At 42.5% G+C, this 24,956-nt stretch overlaps 2 protein-coding genes across 8 annotated transcripts in view; one reads left to right on the top strand and one right to left on the bottom strand.

Moving 5' to 3' along the window:
• The first annotated feature begins 679 nt into the window (after positions 1–679).
• LOC116764637 (activator of 90 kDa heat shock protein ATPase homolog 2) lies at positions 680–23,694 on the top strand. Of its 3 annotated transcripts, none has more exons than XM_032653406.1 (9): positions 680–910; positions 2,105–2,295; positions 17,572–17,657; positions 19,503–19,617; positions 20,697–20,785; positions 21,486–21,602; positions 22,015–22,116; positions 22,617–22,668; positions 22,847–23,694. In XM_032653406.1, the coding sequence occupies exons 1-9, from the start codon at positions 831–833 to the stop codon at positions 22,975–22,977; spliced, it is 963 nt and encodes a 320-aa protein (XP_032509297.1). In that variant the 5' UTR covers positions 680–830; the 3' UTR covers positions 22,978–23,694. The 3 variants fall into 3 exon arrangements, with proteins under 3 accessions (XP_032509297.1, XP_032509296.1, XP_032509295.1); XM_032653405.1 differs by having other exon boundaries at positions 681–910; positions 21,492–21,602; positions 22,805–23,694; XM_032653404.1 differs by having other exon boundaries at positions 681–910; positions 22,805–23,603.
• The window catches only part of USP34 (ubiquitin specific peptidase 34), a 234,585-nt gene continuing 233,244 nt past the window's right edge, over positions 23,616–24,956 (bottom strand). For all 5 annotated transcript variants that reach the window (XM_032653399.1, XM_032653400.1, XM_032653401.1 and 2 more), the window contains one exon: positions 23,616–24,848. In XM_032653399.1, coding sequence (XP_032509290.1) covers positions 24,241–24,848 — 608 coding nt within the window. In that variant the 3' untranslated portion in view covers positions 23,616–24,240. The remainder of the gene's footprint in view (positions 24,849–24,956) is intronic.

The following is a 24,956-nucleotide window of genomic DNA, read 5'->3' on the forward strand; positions in this document are numbered from 1 at the left end:
GAGAGCCAGAGTGCACCAACTCCGTAGGAACTTTAAACAGAAAACGAATACGGTGTAAACACGGCGCGCTCCGCCGAGACCACCTCCGCCTCGCGTCGTTGGCGCACTCCGACCTCAGCAAGGCGGTCGCACAGCAAACAGGGTGACCAAGTGCTCGCGAGGGTCGTGTCCTCTAGAGGACCGAACACCGTCAGCACTGCCGGTGGCAGCCCGACGGCCGTTTCCTGTCTGCAGCCCCGGTGCAACTCTCAGGCGCCCCTTACTCAACGCCCCGCTTGCCAGCACTGAAGGTCATCGCTGCAGTAATAATAACGAACCGTTGAGAGGCGTCCGGCCTTCCCCAGCCCGTGCACTTGCGAGACCCGCGGCGGGGCCCAAGGCCTCCGCAAACCCCACCCGGCCTCCCAGGTCGCCCCCTCCCCAGCGCCGTGGCTCGGGCCCTTAGCCTACCCACCGCCGCCCCCGACGCGGGTGTCCTGGGCCGCGACCCCTCCCCTCCTGGCCCGCACCCGCCTCGGGCCCAACCCCCTCCCGGGGGCGGGCTTCCTGAGCCCAGACGCCCCCCGCCCCCTCCACCCTCCGGGCCCCGCCCCGCGCCCCCGCCCCTCGGAACCAGCCCCGCTCCAGCTCTCCCGGAGCTCCGCAGCGGGGCGAGCGGGGCGAGCGGGGCGGGCGGGGCCGGGTGGCGCAGGGGGCGGGGATTTCTGGCACTTTCTGGGCGCTGTGAACGCTCTGATCTTGGGCTCGAAGGCCGGAAACGTCGGCGACGGAGCCGTAGCTCTGCCGCGGCCCTTCCTTGTTCTCCGCTGAGGCCGCGCCGCGGCGCAGACATGGCCAAGTGGGGCCAGGGGGACCCGCGCTGGATCGTGGAGGAGCGGGAGGACGGGACCAACGTGAACAACTGGCACTGGTGCGGCTGGGCAGGGGCAGGGGCCGGGGCCGCGGCGTCCGGGCCTCCTCCCTCCGGAGCCGGCGGGACGGGGTCGGGGTGGGGACCCTCTGCGAGCGCCCGGCGCCCTGTGACCCGGGTGCAGGGGCGGCCGGGTGTCTCGGGGCGCCTCCCGGGCCATGGTGGGCCCTGGGCCGGGGGAGTGGGGAGGGTTGGGGGCTGCACAGGTGCAGATGCTCGTCTTTAGCCTCAGGGCTTGCGGAGCCCTTGGAGCCTGAAGACCCGGGGTCTTATCTGCAACGGCTGTGGGACTTCACTTTCCTCTTTTTGAAAGTTGGGTTGGGTCCCAGGAATAGAAGTCATTCTTGACTTACCGCTTCAGCTTCGGCAGTCTCTGACCTTAGAAGCTCTCCCCGCGCCGCCCCTCCCCCCCAGCCCCTTGAAGTTTGGGGGAGTTAAAATGAAGGTAGAAAGTGTGTGTGTGTGTGTGTGTGACGTATGTATTGGAAAGAACAGGAATTTGGATCTCAACTCCACATTTAACTTGATGAGTCTCTGATGAGCCCTGCCTTCTAGGAGTTCTTAGTAGTTACCCATCCTTTTTCTATCTCATATGGAGTTTGGGCTGATTTTTGCCCCTCACTCTTCAGTCAGAGCTTCAGGAAGTGATGTTCTCTGCTCTGCTCCTCTGAGGGCTGTGCTACCTCAAGGCCATCAAGGTGATGCTGAGGCAGGTCCAGGGCAGAGCAAAGCCTTAGCCTGTGAGGGCATCCTTCCCTGGGGGAGTCCTGGCTTGGGATTGGGAAGAGCTGACCTCTCCTTTCCCAGCCTTGTCACCGTGGACACTTAATGGACTTCTCTCTGCTCATTTCCACCCCTTAAAATGGGAACATTATTTGGGAAGATTATATGAGATAATATCTGTGTGAAAACACTTGATAATTTGTCTTATTACGATAAAAGTTATTTCAGTTATAATTACCTTTTTATGTGGCCCAGGCTTTACCCCTCCATTTCCACCAGGTGAGATTTCGAGACCTCCTTTCCCCCAAATAAATCAGTGTTTTTAAGACAAAGTACCACCCAACAGCTGCTTGAGAGGAATTGGGCTGATCTGGACTGGGCCAGGGCATTACCCTGATTCCCCAGGGTGGGCGTGTGGACACCAGTGGGGGCTTCTGTTCACGGCTCTGCCCTTCTTCTGGCCCTCGGCAGGACAGAGCGGGATGCCACCAGCTGGTCCAAGGGGAAGCTCTGCGAGCTCCTGGTGGGCATTGCTGTGGAGAATGAGGCTGGCCGTTGCGAGATCAGTGAGCTGAAGCAGGTGGAAGGCGAGGCTTCCTGCAGCAGCCGCAAAGGAAAGCTGATTTTCTTCTATGAGTGGAACATCAAACTGGGCTGGAAAGGTAACAGGGTCCTCCAGGTACAGGTGGGGCTGGGGGCTGTGTTGGGGCAGAGTTGGTTGATTCATTAGTCATTCATTCAACAGATAAATTTAGAACTCCTGCTGTGGGCCCCTGAATTGGTGTTTGGAGTTCTGGACACCCTTAACTGCACGTGGAGATCCTTGTCCAACCAGCTGTGGGCTTCCCTTTCTCCCAGCACTCAGAGCTCTTTAGGGCTTAGCCATCAGCTGGACTCAATCTGCCAGGCATTTGTGAGCACTAGCGTTTCCTGGAGCTGCTGCCTGGAGTACTCTTCCCCTCGATAGGTGCCTGCTGGCTCCTTAAGCTCTTTCAGGTTTGCATCCTGAGTAAAGCCATCTGTCTCCATTCTCTAACAGTTTCAGATCCCTTCCTTGTACTGTTTCCCTTCCCTGCTTTATTTCTCCCCAAAGCACTGATATTTGGCACACTACATTATTATTGTTCTGGATTCCCCTTTTCTCCCCGTTCATCAGGGCAGAGATTTTTTTAAAATATCAGCTTTATTGAGATATAATTCACATACCATACAGGTCGCCCATTTAAAATGTACAATTCCCTGGTTTTCAGTATACTAACAGAGTTGTGCAGCCATCACTACAGTCATTTATAGAACATTTTCATCTCTCCCCCAAAACCATGTACCTGTTAGCAGTCACTCCCCCAGTCCTTGCAACCTCTTGTCTAATTTCTGTCTCCATGGATTTGCCTGTTCTGGACATTTCATATGAATGGTATCACACAGTATGTGGTCTTTTGTGAGTAGCTTCTTTTACTTGACATAATGTTTTCAAGGTTCATCTGTCTTGTAGCATGTTTCATTCTTTTTCATTGTTGACTAACGTTCTGTTGTATAGATGTAGCACATTTTATCTGTTCATCAGTTGATAGACATTTTGGTTGTTTTCATTCTTTGGGTCTTTGGGTCAGAGATTGATTGGTTTTGTTTCCAGATCACTGTCTGAAACGTTGTGTTTGTTGAATGAATAAATTTCTCCCGTGGTGCCTGGGTCCTTGCTGGGTGGACAGTCTATACTCAATAAATATTTGGTGAAATAACCATGGATATGAAGACAAAGGGAAAAGGAAAAGGAGGAGAGAGGGCAAGATCTGGTTCTGGAGGATGGTGCTGTGTTTGGGCCTCAGCTTGTGTCAGCTTCTTTCTTGAGAGTTTGGGTTAGAGAGCTGCCTGGTGAGCTGTCCTTGCGCCTCTGTCCTAGTGGCTGTCTTGCTAACTGGAGCCAGGCCAGAGCCCAGGGAATGTTCAGCGAGCATCAAAAGCAGTCCCACTTGTGCGTTGAAACCTTCTGGCTTGGGGTTTGCTCTCAGTTGCTCCCTCAGTGGCTGCTCTTGGCTGGATCATAGCAGGATCTGGCTCCTTACACATCCAGCTCCCCAAGACAGGGGCTCTGAGGTCCCCAAGGAAACTCATGGTCTTGTGTCTCTTCCATCTCCCTTAGCTCAAAGCAGCAACCTGCTCCTTTGTAGGTTAAGACCCAGCAACTCCCAGGCAGCAGCCAGAGGGCAGATGGAACAGGGCTTCCCTGACCCCGTGTGCTTTCTCCTCTAGTAGTTAATCCTAGAGGTGGCTAGTGGGACCCACTGGGGAGGAGACAGTACTCTGGTCTTCCTTTTTTTTTTTTTAATTAAATTTTAATTATATTAAAGTTATAGCTTTCTCAGATTTATTGAGATATAATTGATTTATAACATTGTATGAGTAAAAGGTATACAACATGATGATTTGATATATGTGTATATTGCAAAATGATTTCCACAATAAGGTTAGTTAAAATACTCATCACCTCATATAGTTACAGTTTTTTTGTGTGTATGTTGAGAACTTTTAGGATCTGCTGTCTGAGCAGCTTTCAGCTGTGTGATACTGTATTGCCTACCCTGCTGCACATTACATCCTCAGAGCTTACTCAGCATAGGAGTGGAAGCTATGTGTGCCCTTGGTGTCTTTTGACCACCTTCACCACCCTTCCCTCTGCCACCTTGCAACCACCAGTCTACTTTCTGTTTCTGTGAGTTTGGTTTTTTTTTTTTTGATTACACATATAAATGAGATCATACACTATTTGGTTTTCTCTGACTTATCTCACTTAGCATAATGCCCTTAAGGATCATCCATGTTGTCACAAATGGCAAGATTTCCCTTCTTTTTTATGGCTGACTAATATTCCGTTGTGTAAATATGCCACGTTCTCTTTATTCATTCCTCCATCGATGGATGCTTAGGTTGTTTCCATGTCTTGGCTACCATAAATAATGCTATATTGAATAAATAATGCTATATTGAATATCGGGGTGCAGATATGTCTTTGAGATAGTGATTCCATTTCCTTTGGCTGTATATCCAGAAGTGGAATTGCTACATCATGTCGTAATTCTATTTTTAATTTTTTGAGGAACCTCTATACGGTTTTCCATAGTGGCTGCACCAATTTACATTCCCACCAATAGTGCATGAGGGTTCCCTTTTCTCCACATCCTCACCAGCACTTGTTATCTCTTTTTGATAGTAGCCATTCTAACAGGGGTACAGTATTATCTCTTTATGGTTTTGATTTACATTTCTCTGATGATTAGTGATGTTGGACACCTTTTCAGGTACCTGTTGGGCATTTGAATATTTTCTTTGCATAAATGTCTATTCAGTTCCTTTGTCCATCTGTTTTTTTTTGTTTTTTTTTGTTTTTTTTTGCAGTACGCGGGCCTCTCACTGTTGTGGCCTCTCCTGCCGCGGAGCAACAGGCTCCGGACACGCAGGCTCAGCGGCCATGGCCCACGGGCGCAGCCGCTCCACGGCATGTGGGATCTTCCCAGACTGGGGCACGAGCCCGTGTCCCCTGCATCGGCAGGCGGACTCTCAACCACTGTGCCACCAGGGAAGCCCTACCCATCTTTTTAATGGTATTTTTTGTTTTGGTTTGGTTTTTTGCTTTTGAGTTGTACGATTCCTTACATATTGTGGATATTAACTCATCAGATATGGTTTACAAATATTTTCTTCTATTCTGTAGGTTGCCTTTTCATTTTGTTGACTGTTTCTTTTGCTTGTGCAGAAGCTTTTTAGTTTGAGTAGTCCCAGACCAACATCAAGGAGCTTTTTCCCTAGGAGTTTTATGGATTCAGGTCTTACATTTAAGTTTTTAATCCATTTCAAGTTAATTTTTGTGTATAGTGTATATTTTGTGTATAGTGTAAGATCCATTTTCATTCTTTTGCATGTGAATATCCAGTTTTCCCAGCACCATTTATTGAAGGTAGTATCTTTATTTATTTATCTTTCGCGGTACGCGGGCTTCTCACTGTTGTGGCCTCTCCCGTTGTGGAGCACAGGCTCCGGACGCGCAGGCTCAGCGGCCATGGCTCACGGGCCCAGCCGCTCCACGGCATGTGGGATCCTCCCGGACCGGGGCATGAACCCGTGTCCCCTGCATCGGCAGGCGGACTCTCAACCACTGCGCCACCAGCGAAGGTAGTATCTTTTACCCATGGAGTATTTTTGTTTCTCTTGTCATATATTAGTTGACCATATATGCATGGGTTTATTTCTGGGCTCTTGATTCTGTTCCATTGGTACGTCTTTTTTTTATGCCAGTACCATACTGTTTTGATCACTCTTGCTTTGTAGTAAAGTTTGAAATCAGGAACTGTGATGCCTCCAGCTTTGTTCTTCTTTCTTGGTATTGCTTTGGCTATCAGAGTGTTTTGTGGTTCCATGTGAATTTTAGGATTTTTTTTCTACTTCTGTAAAAAACATGCCACTGGAATCTTGGTAGGGATTGCATTGAATGTACAGATGCCTTTGTGTAGTATGGACATTTAAAAAATTTTATTTATTTATTTATTTTATGCAGTGGGTTCTTACTAGTTATCTATTTTATACATATTAGTGTATATATGTCAATCCCAATCTGCCAAGTACTATGGACATTTTAACAATATTAATTCTTCCAAGACATGAACATGGGATATCTTTCATCAGTGTCTTATAGTTTCCCATCTACAGATCTTTTACCTCCTAGGTCAAATTTATTCCTAAGTACATACCGTTTTTTTCTGCTATTGTAAATGGGATGTTTTCTTTATTTCTTTTTCAGATAGTTCATTGTTAGTGTATTGAAAAGCAACTGATTTTTGTATGTTGATTTTCTATCCTGAAACTTTACTGAATTTATTTATTAGTTCTAATGGTCTCTTGGATTTTTTTGTATATATGATCATGTGCTATGCAAATAGAGGTAATTTTACCTTTTCCTTTCCAATTTGGATGCCTTTTATTTCTTTTTCTTGCTTCATTGCTCTGGCTAGGACTTCCAATACTGTGTTGAATGGGAGTGGTGAGAGTGGGTACCCTTATCTTATTCCTGTTATTAGGGGAAAAGCTTCCAACATTTCACCGTTGAGTATAATGTCAGCTGTGGGGTTGTCATATATATCGCCTTTGTTATGTTGAGATATGTTTCTATTATACCCACTTTGTTGGGAGTTTTTATTATCAGTGGATGTTGAATTTTCTCAAATGCTTTTTCTGCATGAATTGAGATGATCATATTATCTTTATTTTTCATTATGTTAATGTGATGCATCACATTTGACTTGGGTATTAAACCATCCTTGCATCCCAGGGATTAATTCCACTTGATCTTAGTATTTGATCCTTTTAATGTGCTGCTGAATTCAATTTGCCAGTATTTTGTTGAGAATTTTTGCATCTATATTCATCAGGTATATTTGTCTGTAATTTTTTCTTCTTCTTTTCTTTTTTTTATTTTGGCCGCACTGTGTGGCATGTGGATCTTAGTTCCCCGACCAGGGATCAAGCCTGGGCCTCCTGCGGTGGAAACGCAGAGTCTTAAGCACTGGATGGCTGAGTAGCCCTGTAATTTTTTCTTGTAGTGTCCTTAACTGGCTTTGGTATCCTGGTAATGCTGGCCTCTTAAAATGAGTCTGGGAATGTTCCCTCTCTTCGGTTTTTGGGAAGAGTTTGAAAAGGATTGATGTTAATTCTTTAAATGTTTGGTAGAATTCCCCAGTGAAATCATCTGATTCTGGGCTTTTCTTTTTTGGGAGTTTTTTTTGATTACTGATTCAGTTTCCTTAATCATAATTGGTCTGTTCAGACTTTCTAGTCCTTAATGATTCAGGCTTGGTAGGTGATATGTTTCTAGGAATTTATCCATTTCTTTTAGGTTGTCCAGTTTTATAGCATAAAATTGTTAACAGTAGTTGCTTATTATCCTTTGTATTTGTGTGGTATTAGTTGTAATGTCTCCTCTTTCATTTTTAATTTTATTTTGGTCCTCTTTTTTTCCCTAGGTTAGTCTAGCTAAAGTTTTGTCAATAATTGTTTATCGGGCTTCCCTGGTGGCGCAGTGGTTGAGAGTCCGCCTTCCAATTCAGGGGACACGGGTTCGTGCCCCGGTCCGGGAAGATCCCACATGCCGCGGAACGGCTGGGCCCGTGAGCCATGGCCGCTGAGCCTGCGCGTCCGGAGCCTGTGCCCCGCAATGGGAGAGGCCACAACAGTGAGAGGCCCGCGTACTACAAAAAAAAAAAAAAAAAAAAAAAAATAATTGTTTAACTTTTCAAAGAACCAGTTCTTTGTTTTATTAAACTTTTCTATTGTTTTCCTGTTCTCTGTTTCATTTATTTAATTTAATTAATTTATTTATTTGGCTGCATTGGGTCTTTGTTGCTGCGCACAGGCTTTCTGTAGTTGCAGTGAGCGGGGGCTGCTCTTCGTTGTGGTCCACAGGCTTCTCATTGCGGTGGCTTCTCTTGTTGTGGGGCATGGGCTCTAGGTGCGTGGGTTTCAGGAGTTGTGGCACACGGGCTCAGTAGTTGTGGATTGCAGGCTCTACAGCACAGGCTCCGTAGTTGTGGCAAATGGGCTTAGTTGCTCCACAGCATGTGGGATCTTCCCAGACCAGAGCTTGAACCCGTGTCCCCTGCATTGGCAGGCAGATTTTTAACCACTGCACCACCAGGGAAGTCCCATGTTTCATTTATTTTTGCTCTAATCTTTATCCCTTTTTTTTAATTGAGATATAATAGGCATACAACATTATATTCATTTTGCGATATAATGATTGTATATTTGTACACATCAAGAAATGGTGACCACAATAAGTCTAGTTAACATTCATCACCATTTATAAAAAAAACATTTTTATAACATTTATAAAAAAAAGAAAAAAGATTTTCTTTTTTCTTGGGATGAGAATTTTTAAGGTTTACTTTCTTTCAAATATACAATATAGTATTATTATAGTTACCATACTGTGTATTACATCCCCATGACGTACTTTTTATAACTGGAAATTTGTACTTTTGACCACTTTCACCCGTTTTACCCATTCCACCACCCCCTGTCTCTGGCAACCACTAATCTGTTCTCTGTATCTGTGACTTTGGATTTTTTTTTAATTGCTTCTTCTTTTTTTAAAATTAATTTTTGGCTGCATTGGGTCTTTCGTTAATGCACGTGGGCTTTCTCTAGTTGTGGCGAGTGGGGGCTACTCTTTGTTGTGGTGTGTGGACTTCTCATTGCAGTGGTTTCTCTTTGTTGTGGAGCACTGGCTCTAGGTGTGCAGGCTTCAGTAGTAGTGGTGCACGGGCTCAGTACTTGTGGCTCGCGGGCTCCAGAGTACAGGCTCAGTAGTTGTGGTGCACGTGCTTAGTTGTTCCGCAGCATGTGGGATCTTCCAGGACCAGGGCTCAAACCCGTGTCCCCTGCATTTACAGGTGGATTCTTAACCACTGTGCCACCAGGGAAGTCCGACTTTGGTTTTTCGTTTTATTTTTTTCTTTTAGATTGCACATATAAGTGAGATCAAATAGTATTTGTCTTTCTGACTTATTTTATTTAGCATAATGCCCTCAAGTTCCATCCAGGTTGCTACAATTGGCAGGAGTGTTTTTCTTTTTTATAGCTAAATAATATTCCATTGTGTGTATGTACTACATTTTCTTTATCTGTTCATCCACTGACGGACACTTAGGTTGCTTGCATGTCTTACCTATTGTAAATAATGCTGCAGTGAACATGTGGATGCATATATCTTTTCAAATTAGTGTTTTTGTTTCCTTTGGATATATACCCAGAACTGGAATTGCTGGATCATATGGTAGTTCTATTTTTAATTTTTGGAGAAACCTTCATACTGTTTTCCATAGTGGTTGCACCAGTTTACATTCCTACCAGCAGTGCACAAGGATTTCTTTTTCTCCACATCCTTGCCAACACTCATTATTTCTTCCCTTTTTAACCTATTACTGACGGGGGGATTTTTGCAGAAACTAACGCCTCTGGCTGGCAATTTGTTATGTAAGTGAATATTGAAACACCTGTGTTTGAGTAAATATCAACAACTTTTTTTTCACTTAATGTATTTATTTGAAACTTAGTACATGTCTTACTAAAGCATTCTATTATTTCTTTAGAGTGTGATAGGCAGTAAAGCAGGCACCTCTGTGCAGGGGAAAGAACATGTATTACAAATATACTTTTCACTGCGCTTTCTCCTGGAAGAGCAGATTCTACACTTTGTGGTGTCATTTTTTTATTAGTTCTGTGGGTATTATTTCATATAGAATATGTTCTTTTATTTTACCTGATAGTCAACAAGGTGGATCTTTGTGGAGGGGCTCTTTTAGAAATGCCACAAGAAGCACCAGGTGTGGGACTACCACTACATTCACCAGACTGGTCAGTTACCCATTCTCTAGCTACTGCTAACAAAAATTGCTTGTTAAGTCATTTTATTATGTGCATTAAGGCTACAGTAAATTTGAAATGCATTGAATAAACTGTATTTACTCAAACAGTAACCCACTTTCTTATACCATTTTCGAGTTTTCTGGAGGATATTGAAGTTTGCCAGATATTGATCGATCGATCAACTCCTTTCATACATTTTTGTTGTGTTTTGTTTTGTTTTTGATATGATTCTATATTTTAAAAATATTTATTTGGTTGCACCAGGTTTTAGTTGCAGCAGGTGGGCTCCTTAGTTGCAGCTTGCCAGCTCCTTAGTTGCGGCACGTGGGCTCAGTTGCGGCAGACGGGTTCCTTAGTTGTGGCTCCAGGGCTCCTTAGTTGTGGCATGCGAACTCTTAGTTGCAGCATGCATGTGGGATCTAGTTCCCTGACCAGGGATCGAACCCGGGCCCCCTGCATTGGGAGCACGGAGTCTTATCCACTGTACCACTGGGGAAGTCCCTCATATATTTATTATACTCTAATATACAAGTGGGCTTAGTTTTCTGATGGCCAGTCCTCCTGTCTTCCTTTCCTGTAGATGTTATGGAGGCATCATGAGTAGTTGTCACCATGCGGACTAGCCTCTTGTCTTTCCATATAAGAAGAATCACTTCTCCCTTCCATGAGAATGTCATTTCTCCCCCTGTAGATTTTAGATTTCTCCTTTAATTGGTTTGGTAGACCACAATTCTCTCTTATAGTCCCACAAACTCTGGTTTTATTTTTCAACAGTGTTTCAGATGTGGACACACTGTTGTAATAATTGTCTTGGTACATATGGTGCTGTGAACCAAGATAAGGTTGTAGGACTGATAATATTGTTGTAGTTTCTTTCCTTCACTAAATCTCAAGGTAGCATATATATCCAGTTTCACTTTCGCTAACCATCCTGACCAAAATTCCATATTTTGTAAGTTTTCTGGGATTATAGGTTTTGAGTCTTGAGTTGTCCTCTCCACTTTTATCATTGCCTTATCAAGTGATAGCTCTTGTTTGTATATAGATCGATTGAAATTTTGGTAGAAAATAATCCAAAAGAGGTTTAACTTTTGAAATTCTGTCTGTAGGCAGTGTAGTTTCTGAGTTATTAAAGTGAAGAGCTGTCATTATTTGTTTGAACCTTATTCTCGTCAGAATCTTTGGAAAGACAGGTGTTTCAAGTAAGGGATCAGTCCAGTATTCTTTCCAGTGTGACTTTCTTATTTGTCCCATCAAAATTATTAATCCAAGAAACTTCTTCGTGTCACTATTGGTTACATCAGTCCATTTTAAAGCCTTACCATACTCTTTATATGATTTTTCATTCTGTTGGTGATACAAGTTTGTTTGAGAAGCGACCAACTCAAAAAAGTTATTGCCAAAAAAAAAAATTAATTCTGTTATGTTTTCGGGTTATTACATTCAGTGGTTACACCTGACACACCTGTAAAGTCTTCTAGTTTTCATGAAATGTCTTCAATCCACTCTTCTGTAGAAGCAAAGGAGCGTTCTCCAGCACCGTGAGTTTCGTTTTCACTTTCCATATCAGAATCAATCACTAAGGTTTTTTGTCTTTTTGTTAGTCTAATATTCACATCGTCTGAATCAATTATATTCTGAAGAATTATCATCTTCTGAGACACGAGTATATATGTTGCTCGGACAGTCAGAGAAAGTATCTGCATAAAATTGACCAAAAAATTCTTCACTCAGAATTTCACGATGTGTCATTTTTGAAAATTTTACGGTAATAAACTTGCATTTATAATATACACAAGGTTGGAACAAAAACCTAACAGAGAAAAATGTGAATGATAACGACAATCATAAGTTGATTAATGAACCCTTGATCAATTTTAAGTTCTAACAACTTTTCAAGGCGATGTTAATTGTATCACTCTCTAAAAATGTATTGATACGTCTCTGGTCAATAATGTTTAGGTAACAAAAGGCATATTAATACATCTCTGGTCAATAAGTTGTTAATAAAAGACACTGTAATAGGTGTGAGGTGATATCGCATTGTGCTTTTGATGTATAATTCTGTGATGTTGAGCACCATTTCATGTACCTGTTGGCCATTTGTATGTCTTCTTTGGAAAAATGTCTCTTCAGATTTTCTGCCTATTTTCTAACCAGATTGTTTTTTGTTATTGAGTTTTATAAGTTCCTTATATATTTTGGATATTAACCCCTTATCATATACATAATTTACAAATATTTTTTCTCATTCAGTAGGTTGCCTTTTCATTTTGTTGGGTTTTCTTTGCAGAAGCTTTTTAGTTTGACTAGTCCCGCTTGTTTATATTTGCTTTTGGTGTTAAATCTAAAAATCATTGCCAAGACCATTGTCAAGGAGCTTGTCACCTTTGTATTCTTCTAGGGCTTTTGTGGTTTCAGGTCTTAGGTTCAAGTCTTTAGTTCACCTTGAGTTAATTTTTTGTGTATGGTGTAAGATAGTGGTCCAGTATCATTGTTTTACTTGTGGCTGCCAGTTTTCTCAACATCATTTATTGAGGAGACTGTCCTTTCCTCACTATATATTCTTGACTCCTTTGTCAAAGCTTAATTGACCACATATGCATGGGTTTATTTTTGGGCTCTCTATTCTCTTCCATTGATCTGTGTACCTGTTTTTTATGCCAATACCATACTCTTTTGATTACTATATCTTTATAATATAGTTTGAAATCAGGAAGTATGATGCCTTCAGCTTTGTTCTTTTTCAAGATTGTTTAGGCTGTTTGGGGTCTTTTGTGGTTGCATACAAATTTTAGGATTGTTCTATTTCTGTGAAAAATGCCATTGGAATTTTAACAGGCATTGCATTGAATCTGTAGATTGCTGGTTATCTCTTCTGCTAACTTTGGGCTTTGTTTTTTTTTCTAGTTCCTTGATGTGTAATGTCAAGTTCTTTATATGAGCTATTTCTTTTTTTTTGTCGTTGTATGAGTTTATAGCTACAAACTTCCCTCTTAGAACTGGTTTTGCTGCATCTCATAAGTGTTTGTGTTTATGTTTTTATTTGTGCCAAGATATTTTAAAATTTTCCCTTTGATTTCTTTGAGCTATTAGTTCAGGAGTTTTTTTTTTTTTTTCTTTTTACGGTATGCGGGCCTCTCACTGTTGTGGCCTCTCCCATTGCGGAGCATAGGCTCCGGACGCGCAGGCTCAGCGGCCATGGCTCACAGGCCCAGCCGCTCCGCGGCATGTGGGATCTTCCTGGACCAGGACACGAACCCGTGTCCCCTGCATCGGCAGGCGGACTCTCAACCACTGTGCCACCAGGGAAGCCCAGGAGTATTTTAATTTCCATGTATTTGTGAACTTTCCAGCTTTCCTTCCGTTACTGATTTCTAGTTTAATACCATTTGTGGTTGGAAAAGATGCTTACTATAATTTCCATCTTTTTGAATTTGTTGAGACCTGTTTTGTGGCCTAACTTATGATTTATCCTAGAAAATGTTCTGTGGGTGCTTGAGAAAAATGCATTCTGTTACTCTTTGATGGAATGTTCAGTATATGTTTGTTAGGTCTATGTCATGTATAGTGTTGTTCAGATCTGATATTTCCCTATTGGTTTTCTCTCTGGATGATATATCCATTGTTGAGAGTAGGGCATTAAAGTCCCCAGCTATTATTGTATTGCTGTTTATTTCTCCTTATAAGTTTTCTAAGTAATTGCTTTATATATTTAGGTGCTGCAGTATTAGGCGCATGAATATTTACAATTATTATATCTTGATGAATTGACACCTTTAGCATTATATAATGACTTTCTTTGTTTTGACCATTTTTAGCTTAAAGTCTTATTTGTCTAATATAAGTATAGCTACTCCTTTCTTTTGGTTAATATTTCCTTGAAGTATCTTTTCCATCCCTCTACTCTCAGTTTATGTGTATCCTTAAAGCTAAAATGAGTCTCTTGTAGGCAGCATGTTGTTGGATCTTGTTTTTTTTTCATCCAGTCAGGCATTCTGTGCCTTTTGATTGGAGAATTTAATCCATTTATATTTAAAGTAACTATTGATAGGTAAGGACTTACTATTGCCATTTATTAATTCTTTCCTAACTGTTTTGTAGATCCTATCTTCTTTGCTTCCTCTCTTGCCAGCTCTTTAGTCATTTGCTGCCTTTTTGTGCTGGTATGCTTTGACTCCTTTATCATAACCTTTTGTGGTTTTTCCTTTGTGGTTAACCTGAGGTGTATATAAAATATATTCATAACACCCTATTTAAACTGATAACTTAAATTTGATAGCATACAGAAATTTATACTTCTTCTCCCCTCACATTTTAGGTTATTAGGTTACAATTTACATATTTTTACATTGTGTATCCAATAACAAATTCTCATAGTTATGGTTATTTTAAATTCATTTGTTTTTTACCTTTTAATGTAGAGTTGTAAGAGAATTACACACCACCATTGCAATATTAGATCATCTGACTTTGTATATTTACCATTACCAGTGAGTTTTACACATTCATATGTTTTTATGATGCTAACTAGCATCCTTTTATTTCAGCTTGAAGAATGTCCTTTAGCATTTCTTATAAGGCAGGTTTAATGACATTGAGCCCCCTCAGGTTTTGTTTGTTTAGGCAAGTCTCTATCTCTCTTTTACTTCTGAAGGACAGCTTTGCTGGGTATAGTATTCTTGGATGACATATTGTTTCTTTCAGTATTTTGAGTATATCATCCCACTGCTGGCCTGTCAAGTTTCTGTCGAGAAATCTACCTGTAGCCTTATGAAGCTCCCTTGTATGTGAAGAGTTGCTTTTCTCTTGCTGCTTTCAAAATTCTTTTTGTTTTTGATTTTTGACAGTTTAACTGTAATGTGTCTTGGTGCAGCCTTTTTTGAGTTCAGCCTATTTGGGGGTCCTTTGGGCCTTATGAATCTGGATGTCCATTTCTCTCCTCAGGTTTGGGAAGTTTTCAACCATTATTGTTTTAAATAGACTTTCTGTCCCTTTCTCTTCTCCTTCTGGGACTTTCATAATGCATGTGTTATTTCATTTGATGGTATCATATGAGATCCATATTGTTTCTTCACTCTTTTTCATTACTTTTTCTTTTTTGTTTCTCTGACTGGACAATTTCAAATAACCCATCTTCTAGTTTACTAACTGTTTACTTCTACTAGGTCAGGTTAGCTGTTGAAGCTCTCTATTGAATTCTTCAGTATAGTCATTGTATTCTTTAGCTCCAGGAATTTTGCTGGCTTTGTTTTTTTTAATGATTTCTGTTTCTTTTTTGAACTTATTTTGTTCATGCATTATTTTCCTAATTTCATTTAGTTGTGTGTTCTTATAGTTCACTACATTCTTTGAGAGGTTTATTCTAAATTCCTGGTCATATAGTTCATACATCTCCATTTCTTTGGGTCAGTTGTTAGAGCTTTATTTGATTCTTTTGGTGGTGTCATATTTACCTGATTTTTCTTGAGCCTTGATTCCTTGCACTGGTATCTGTGTGTATAATAAGTAAGTGGTCTCTTCTTCCATGTTTTACAGGTTTGCTTTGGCAGGGAAAAACCTTCACCATTCAACTTGGGTTATTGGATGTGTCAACTAGTAGTGTCCATGGGCAGGCAGGGCTTGCTGTCAGGCTCTCCAGTTGAGTGTGCTCTGAGGTCAGGATAGGGGACTACCAGTAGCTGGGCTTTGTGGTTGGGTGAGTCGACTGGGCTCCATGTTTAAGTAGGGCTGCTGAGTGGGCTCCCTGACTAGGCAGGGTTGCTGGCTGTGCTCCATGGTTACATGGGGCCATTAGCTGGGCTCTGCAGTTACCCTTGGTTCCAGTCTGTGGAACACTGGCTGTGTTCCCTGGCAGGGTGGCGCCACTGGTTGGACTCTATGATTGGGCAGGGTTATGGACTGGACTCTGCCATCGCTACAGGTTGAGTGGGGTCTCAGGCTATGCTCCCTGACCAGGTGGTGCTGCTGGCTGGACTCTGTGTTCAGGCAGGGCTGCAGGCAGGGTTTCATGGTAGGACCTTGCCTCAGGCTGTGTTCTGTGACCAGGTGGGGGACACAGATTGTGCCTTGAAGTTGGGCAGGTCTGCAGGCCTGGCTTCAGCATCCATAGGGTGCTGAGTATGCTCAGCTGTTGAACAAGGTTGCAGGCTGTGCCGTCTGGTCAGGAGGGGCTTCCAGCTGTATCCCGCAGTTGGGGAGGCTAGAGACTGTTCTCTGTGGGGTGGGGTCTCTGCTGGGCTCTTCGTCTGGACAAGGCCATAAGCTGTGTTAAGCAATTGGGCAGGGCTGTAGGCTGGGTTCCGAGGCTGCTTAGGGTCACTGTTCAGGCCCCTGGGTTACGCAGGGCCAGAGGCGAGGCTCAACAGTTGGGCAGGGCTGCTGGCTTGGCTCCCTGCCCAAGTGGGGCTGTTTGGATGGGCTCCAAGGCTGCCCTCTGGTTGGGCTTCCTGGATGGGAAGCTACACTCAGCAGTTGAGTGGAGCTATGAATTTGTAGGGCGGTAGAATGGGCTCCACAGCTGGCTTTGGCCTATTGTCTGGGGACCCAGATCCGGCAGAATTTGCCAGCTGAGCTCTGCTCATGCGCTGCTGCAAACAGGAGCATGGCCCATCCAGATCTGAGCACTGGTTGCTGACAAGCCCTGCCCCCCTTCTCCATCCCTATCTGATTCCCAGTGGTCTCCATGAGTCGAGACCCCAGTGGCCCTCCCAGGAAGCATCCAGCAGTGCCGGGGACCTGCATGTCCACCTTCTGCCCTCTTTTCCTGCTGGAAAAACTGCAGTGGGGCCCTCTCAGTGTGGTTCTGTGTTGGCCTGGCGGAGGGGCAGTTTGGTCAGAGTGTTAAACCACTCCTCATACCCTTCTAATGCAGTCCTTTTCTGCCTCTGGTCCAGGAGAGTGTTCAGCCTCACTTCTGGGTTTTGGGATTTTCACAGTGGTGTCTTGGCCATGGATAGCAGCTAGTTGGTCTTTTTGTGAGGGGGACTGAAGTCGGGAATAACCTGTCACCATCTTGATGTCGTCATTGAAGTCAACACTCTGGTCTTGAAAGAAACCAGCTGCATAGGGTCCACACAAACTTCCCCAGGCCACACCTGCCTCCCCTCACTCTTTCTGTGATCAGAACTCATTGTCCCTTTTTGCCTTCCTGTCCCTGTTGTGACTCCTCTTCAAGACAGCCCTTTATCCTGCTTTGGCTTGGGAAAGAATATTGGGGGATGAAAGAAGAAACATTGGTTAACAGAGCCATTTACTCCAGTCCCGTGCTTCCCCGTGGCCCCTGGTCGTGTGTGCACTTTACTTGCCAGGTTCTTACCCCCGCCTTCCTACGGTGCTTACCTGTGATGTGGGCCAGGGGACCAGGGTCGGTTTGGGCGCGTGTGTGGTGGGGAAGGCTTGGCCTGCCTCGTCCCCACGGTGGCAGTGCCCTGTGAGGAGGGTGGGCTGTTCAGTTAGGCAGGGCAGGTGTACGTAAACTGGCTGTTACTTTGTAATTGAGGAACGTATTTTGCTCATTTTAGGTATAATTAAAGAATCTGGTGCGAAGCACAAGGGGTTGATTGAAATACCCAACCTGTCTGAAGAAAATGAAGTAGATGACACTGAGGTGAGGTATCTGATGGAGTTTCTTTCTTTTTTTTTTTAAATCAAGTTTCTGTTAGACATGTTGGGCATTTGAAAAACTGTTAATCGGACTGTGTGGTGCTTGTGCGGTAGTTTTGGTGAGCAGTGAGGGCTCGTTTGCTGAGGAGGATAGCTGTACCTGGGCGCAGCGCGGGGTGGGAGAGTGGTGCAGGAGGAAGAGCACACTGGGAAGACCCTAGACCCCTGTGGACCAGGAGTCGGGCCCAGGCAGGTGACTGCACCGTCCGTGGCCTCCTCATCTGTGACACTGGGTTAATTCACGTTTCAGATACACATGACAGTGTATATACTGGAAAGTGCTCAGGTATTTTGCACAGCTTGGTGAATGGGATTTTGCTGCTTCTCCTCTGCATCGTTGCTCTTTCCCTTCAATAGTGAAAATTCTCAGCTTTTTGCTGTGATCTCCCTTGGTTATACTATGCTTTTTAGTAAATTAGTGTGTGTTGCTTTTGACTGGCTCTTCTGGTTGTCTTGGGAGATAGAGCCTGTGTAACTCCCATGCTTGGTTTACAGTTAGTGCCCTCTTTCAGCCAAAAGCTTGGTTTTGGGGCGAGACCATTTGTACAGCAGCTGTTATTTGCCAAATGAAGACAGTTTGATACAGGGTCTTTTTTGATTTGTGAATGTATTCAGTGTGAAGGCCTTCAAGATATAAAAACTAAGTTACGCTGAGCCACTATGAGTTGCCTTTCTTAAAGGTTATGAAAGGCTGTAGAAGTGGGGCTGTCTCGGACATACCTTCAGATGTGTGGTTGTTGCCCTCGGGCTGTGATTTCACTTTGCTGTATTCAGATCCATCAGCTGAGAAGTGTTTCAGCAGCATATTAAACTGGTCTTTTAGATTCAGCCTGTGGTACAATAGTATTACGGAATAAACTCTTCAGATTAGAACTGGGGCCTGGGAGCAGGCCCGACTCAACCGAATCACAGGGACGCTAGATATTTCAAACCAACACCTCTTCGTTCTGAGACTACTACAGAGGCATCCCCAGAGCAGCATTTTGACGCTTCCCTCTCCCTGTCTCCCCCTCTCTCCTCCTGTCCATTCCTTCCATCTTCCCTCTTTTCTTTCCTCTCCCTCCTCCTCTCCCTTTCCCAACTCTCCTCCCTGACAAAAAAATGTAGCCCAAGACCAGGATATTGGGAACTTGGTTTTCCTAATTACACTGGCTTTGGGGTTCTAGATGAGCGCTGTTCAACAGAAATATAATGCAAGCCACATAAGGAACTTAAAATTTTCTAGTAGCCATGTTAAAAAATTTAAAAGAAACATGAAATTAGTTTTAATATTTTTTATTTTACCCAAAATGTAAAAATATCATTTTAACATGTAATTAGTATCAAAGTTATTAATGAGGTTATTTTACATTCTTTTTTGGTACTAAGTCTTCAAAGTCTGGTGTATATTATTTACACTTACAGCACATCTCAAATCATACCAGCCGCATTGCAAGTGCTCAGTAGCCACATGAGGCTAAGCGGCTCCATACTAGACAGCGCATTTCTAGACCCTGTGGAAGCCATGGACTACATCATCGATATAATATATATATACATAAAACGTACGCAAATTGGGGGGTTTACATTCTACGAAGTCCGTTTAAGATTTGGCCACCAACCAGGTCAATGGACCCTTGATTAAAAATCCCTTACATCTTCTCAAACTATATGAAGAAAACCTGTCACGTCTCTTACATCCACTTCTTTCCCTTTCCTCACCATCACAGTTCCCTCATCCATATGTCCCAGTATTATAAGATTATGTCAAACCAGACTTTTCTTAGGTTTGTATTTTTCTGATTTGTAGGTGAACGTGAGTAAAAAGAAAGGAGATGGGAATATACTGAAGGATCTTATGAAAACTGCAGGCACCGCCAAGGTCAGGGAAGCCCTTGGAGATTACCTGAAGGCACTTAAGACGGGTAAAGAAGGCATCCCTTGTGAACTAGAGGGTCCCTTTTCCATTTACCCAAATAATGCTCTGCACTGTGGTCTGGATTCCCAGGTTAGGCTGATTTCCAAAGCTCTAAAAACAATTCTGTATGCTGCAGGATAAATTGTAGTCTGGAGGTTGAGAGCTAGTCATGAGTTAGACCATAATTAGTGATTATCAGTATTTTACACAGCGTGAACCATTTTGCCTACAGAATTGTTGATAGTTTTCTGGAATGATAATTCTTTTATCAGTTGTTTTTATAATTATTTGTTTAATGTCTGCCTTCTCTGCTAGACTGTAAGCTCCATGAAGGCATGGAAGGAGCCCGTCTTGTTCACTGCTATATCTCCAGCATCTAGCACAATGCCTGGCATGTAGTAGGTGCTTAATTTTTGTTGAATGAGTGAATGAAAGTGACTGCAGGTATTACAGGTGTAGTTGAGACTTATTTAATCCCTTCACTGTGTGGAATTGAGGTTATTGTCTTCTTCCCTAAATTAGAGAAGTTACCTGCCAGGTAAAATAGCCAGCAGGGCATGTATGTCTGCACCTCATCCTTGGACTCTGCTGAGTATCTAGGCATTGACATAGATGGGTTTGGGGTTTACACTTTTCCTACGAGATCACACACGCTGCTGGCCCACAGGCTTGAATACTGTGAGGCCAAGCTTTGTGAGGTGATGGTGAAGCAATAAGCCAAGTGTCTGGCTTTGACAGTAAGTGAAGGCCATAAAGCTATTAGTAGTTAGGTGTATAAAATGGAGCTCTTTGGAAAACAACCTTTGGAAATTATGCTGTTTTATCAAGAACTAGATAAAAGTGAGGCATTTGATAAAAAGAAAAGGATAAAAGGCATTTGTTGCCATGGAACTCAGGTTAATGATTAGTTTTATATGTAAAAAATACAGAATGGTCTTGAAATTCTCAAAACGCTATAGGAATTCTTTTTACAAATATCAGTTCCTTTATATTCTTATATCTTATTTTCAGTTTTCTGCCTTAGTATTTGGGCTGAAAAGTAAAAAGTTCTTTATTAAAACCATTTCTCATACGTTTTCTTTGTAGAATTTACAATGGGAATGATTTTACCAACCAAAGCTATGGCAACCCAAGAATTGACTGTTAAAAGGAAACTGAGTGAGACTACCTTGCAGGTATGATCTCTGGTGGCAGACATGTAGGGAGGGGGAGAAGGAAGTACTTAATGAGAGGGCTTCAAAGCTCTAAACAGCCTTGTGATGATGGAGAACTATGAAGGATATTGAGATGGGCCAGTTAATCCACCCTTGCATCCCTTGCCATTTTGGGGGAAATGATGAAATGAGACTTTCATCCTTGATGGAAGGGATCCTTTTTGTGGGATAAATATTGAATTTAGTTCAAGACTGCTGTAAAGGCAGTGTTGTTTCGGTAGGCAACAAATAACAGCAGGTGACTTTGAGGTCACATACCATGATGGAAGAAACTTCTCTCTAGACATTTGGAGGATTGGGAGGTTTTAGATCCTGTTCTCGGAATCTGGTGATGGGGAATTGACACCCTTTGGCCTTAAGTGCTGGTATCTTTCACCTGCTTATCTTTATGATCCCTGGGTCATATTTACATATCCAAGTAGGATTTGGGCTGTGAAGCCATAGCCTGGGAGTGGAAGCCATAGTCTGGGAGTGGAACAGAGCTAAGGAGCACTGAACTGTTTCTAAAATAAAGACTAGGTAGGATTGGTGGTGCTAAAAAGGCTTTTAGTGGAAGGGATAGTGTGGGGGACCATTCTGGTGTTTTACTAAGACTGGAAGACTGAATTTTTTGAATCTCTTGTCATGCTAATAATTATGCTTTGGAACCTTTTCTTTTGAGATTCAGGCCTCCTCTCCAGTGGCGCTGGGCGTAAGGATTCCTACTGTGGCACTGCACATGACGGAACTGTTTGACACAGCTATTGAGCAGCTGTACAGAATCTTCACTGTGAAAGATGTAAGTCACGTCTCAAGCCAGGATCTGAAATGCTGACATTGGGAGAAAATACACCTACACCACTAAGAACTGAAGCTGGTTCGTGGTTTCCTGCATAGCCGTGTTTTTCTGATTGAAGAGATCTAGAAATCTTTAGGATAGCTTGAGGCGGGGAAGTTATCCTAAAGATTTGAGGGGGGTAAATGATGGGCATTTGGGGGGAATTTATCAACATTGAGGGGTTTGGAGCAATTTACTGAGCTTTCTTCCTCTGAAAGACAGGGAGAGAAGGAGGAAGCCATAATTAAAAGCTATGTATTCACAATTAAACAAACACAAACCACAGTAGCTTATATTAGTACTTTACATTTAGGTTAAAAACATGATAGCGTATGCCGGAATAACATGTCTATTGTATGTTTTGCTTGGTTAGTTGGTGCAAAAATTTTCTAAATCTCCTGCTGTATTAGAAGCTGAAAAGGGAAGGAAATTCCAAATGTTTGATGGGAACATCACTGGTGAATATGTAGAATTGGTAAGTAATCTTATTATAGGTTAAAGGAAAGTTAAGCTGGGACTGACTTCTGTTGATATTGCTTTATTCGTGCCTTTTTAAAATGTGCTTTGGTTTTTATCTGAGTTCACAGAAACTTGACCACTTTATAAAGTTGGTTACAGGGAAAATAAAAAATGTTATATATACTAAAAGCTGACGCTTCAGTTTCACAGTAATTGTGCAATGTTTATGATTTTAGAAGACACAAGTATAATTCCTCCCAACTCTTGGTCTAGAAGTTTCAGGTTTCTGCCACTAGGGTGTGTGTTGCCAAATGTCAGTTGCCTTGCCGTTGACATCAGCTCTGCATTGGTGGTCACGCTTCTGTCCTTGATGTTACTTTCGTCACATTTTGGCACTAGGGACAATGAATTCTCAGTGGTGCTGGCATATAAACTGGAAGATGGGAGTGTACGTTGTTCACTGATTACTTCTTGTACATAGGGGCTTTTTCAGTGGAATTTCCCCTTTGTTTTCAGTTAACAAATAAAAAGATCGTCATGAAATGGAGATGTAGGAACTGGCCAGAAGGTATGTTATTAGCACCTTTTAAGTCCAAAAACACTCGTTTTTTTTTCCCCTCTACTATGAAAATCAAATAGTGGTACTGTATGGATAAGTTTTTCTTTTCATAATGCAGTAATAAGCTTTCCTTTTTTTCTTCCAGAACACTATGCAATAGTTGCACTGAATTTTGTGCCTTCTCTAGGGCAGACGGAATTACAATTGGACTGTAAAGGTGTTCCTGTCTGTGAAGAAGAGAACATGAAATTCTGTTGGCAGAAGCAGCATTTTGAAGAAATACAAGGTTTACTGCAGCTGATCACCCTAAATGGTTGAGTTAGAAGATTTTATAAGGGTATTACATTTTGTAAGCAGAAAAAGTGTAACGTTTACCTCTTCCCTCTGTCATTCCTTTAAAAAAAGAAAATACTCTTAATTTATATTGAATGAAATCCATGAACTTACATTTGAAAGCATTGTTTGAATCTTTACTATGACTAGAAAGCAAGCAATGTGAAATTAGGTATTTTACCTCCCATAGATGCTCCTCTGGGAATAGATTGAGTCCCTGAATACAGATAGTTGAAGTGTCCCAAGCTAAAGCTTGTCCTAGCAAGCTTGCTGTTTTAGCTGTAATTTCAGTTCAGGAAGACAAAAAATAAATGGCATGTTAATACCATTCCTTTATTTTACTTAAGGGTTTTTAAGGTGTGTAGCTCTTAGGTAGTGAAACAGTGGCATGTTGCATTCAGAAGCATGCTGAAGTGAGGGCGAGTTGGCTGTATTGTTATGCTTCTCCCTGCAGCAGTTACGCACTTCAGGGTGGTGAGGATTGAAAAGTCTAAGGAAAAAGGTACTTTTTGGACTGCCACTATGCTTCTAATGAAATAGAATATAATGGATGTAAGTATGTTCCCCCAGTTTTCTCATTACTTTCATCTGAGAAGACTTGAAGCAAGGTATGTAAACAAATAAAAAGTCATCACAATCAGTTTAATTAAGTGCACAGAATAGCAATCAGTCATGTCAATAAAAATAAAACAATTATTTTTACATCAAGTGTGCTTTATTTCCTCCACAGGTATTCTGTTAAATAAAGCACCATTTATATACTGCCAGGCCACAGCTAAAGAGGATTCTTTACAGAATCAAATTTCTTGTGGTTGTTCCGTATACAAGTAAACTTAATTTTGATAATAAGAACCACAGCGATCAGAGGCAATCTGCCTCTCTTATAAGGTACAAAACTGGCACAGAGGACACCATATTATACACAGTAAAAATGCTGTTAAGTTTAAATTACATTGTACAGGGCCGGGGAACCCTGTTCCTCCCAGACAGCCATATTAAATGAAAGCCACTACAGTGAACTCTTAATTACATAAAACATATTCATTATCTGATTGCCCTTTAGAAAGTATACTGAAGATGCAAATTGTTTCATCTGAAGTTCTGCCTGACCAAGAATTAAGCCTATAAATCTATCTTGCCATTCAAGCAGAGAGCACTGGACGAACTGAAGCACAAAAACAGAAATAAGCAAAACTTATACATTGGGGGTGAGGGGTGACCTTAAAAGTAGACATGCTACATCTAATGTCAAGAAGCAGCTTGGTTTCCTTTGCCAGATATCCTCGTGACCACATGGATTGTAGATTCAATGGTCCTACACAGGGTATCTAAAATGTCGTGCTGCTGCATGTGACTAAAGAGTCCTCTGGAATGGCCACAACTGAGTGATAAAGCAGCCTCAGGGTCCTGGGAGGGCAAAGCTTGACCGTCACAGCTTCTCAAGTCAGCTAAGTCAGACAGAACTGCAGAGAGAGAAGTCGAAGGGAACTCGGACTCTTCCTCAGCAAGGTTAGAATCCTTGGAACAGTGGAGGTCTTTGAATTCTTTACAGTCTTCAAATCTAACGTTGGTGGACTGTTCTTCTGCATGCTGTGACCTGATATTTGACGTGTCTTCTGAAAACGAAGATGGAACTTCCATTCGGTATTCTTTAACAGAACTATTTTCAGGGGAAGGAAGATCTTGCTCAGTTCCTGGGTCGATAATTGAGGAGTCTCTTGTCTCATTGTCTGAAGTGCTAGTTGGGGTCAGGACCTCCCTGGTGTCTGTTTTCACGTCACCGATGCAGCTGTCTACAGTGTGCTCCTCGTCACTGCTAACGCGCCTTCTTTTAACAGGAGTTGCCCCTTCATCATCTGTGAAAAGGAACATCAAAACAAATTCTCTGAAAGGAGTCATTTAAGAGCATGCTGGGGGTGGTTGAGGGAATTCTGGTTTTTAGCATTTATATTCAGGAGGCTTAC

Source organism: Phocoena sinus, chromosome 13, assembly GCF_008692025.1.
Source record: "Phocoena sinus isolate mPhoSin1 chromosome 13, mPhoSin1.pri, whole genome shotgun sequence".
Taxonomy (NCBI): Eukaryota; Metazoa; Chordata; class Mammalia; order Artiodactyla; family Phocoenidae; genus Phocoena; species Phocoena sinus.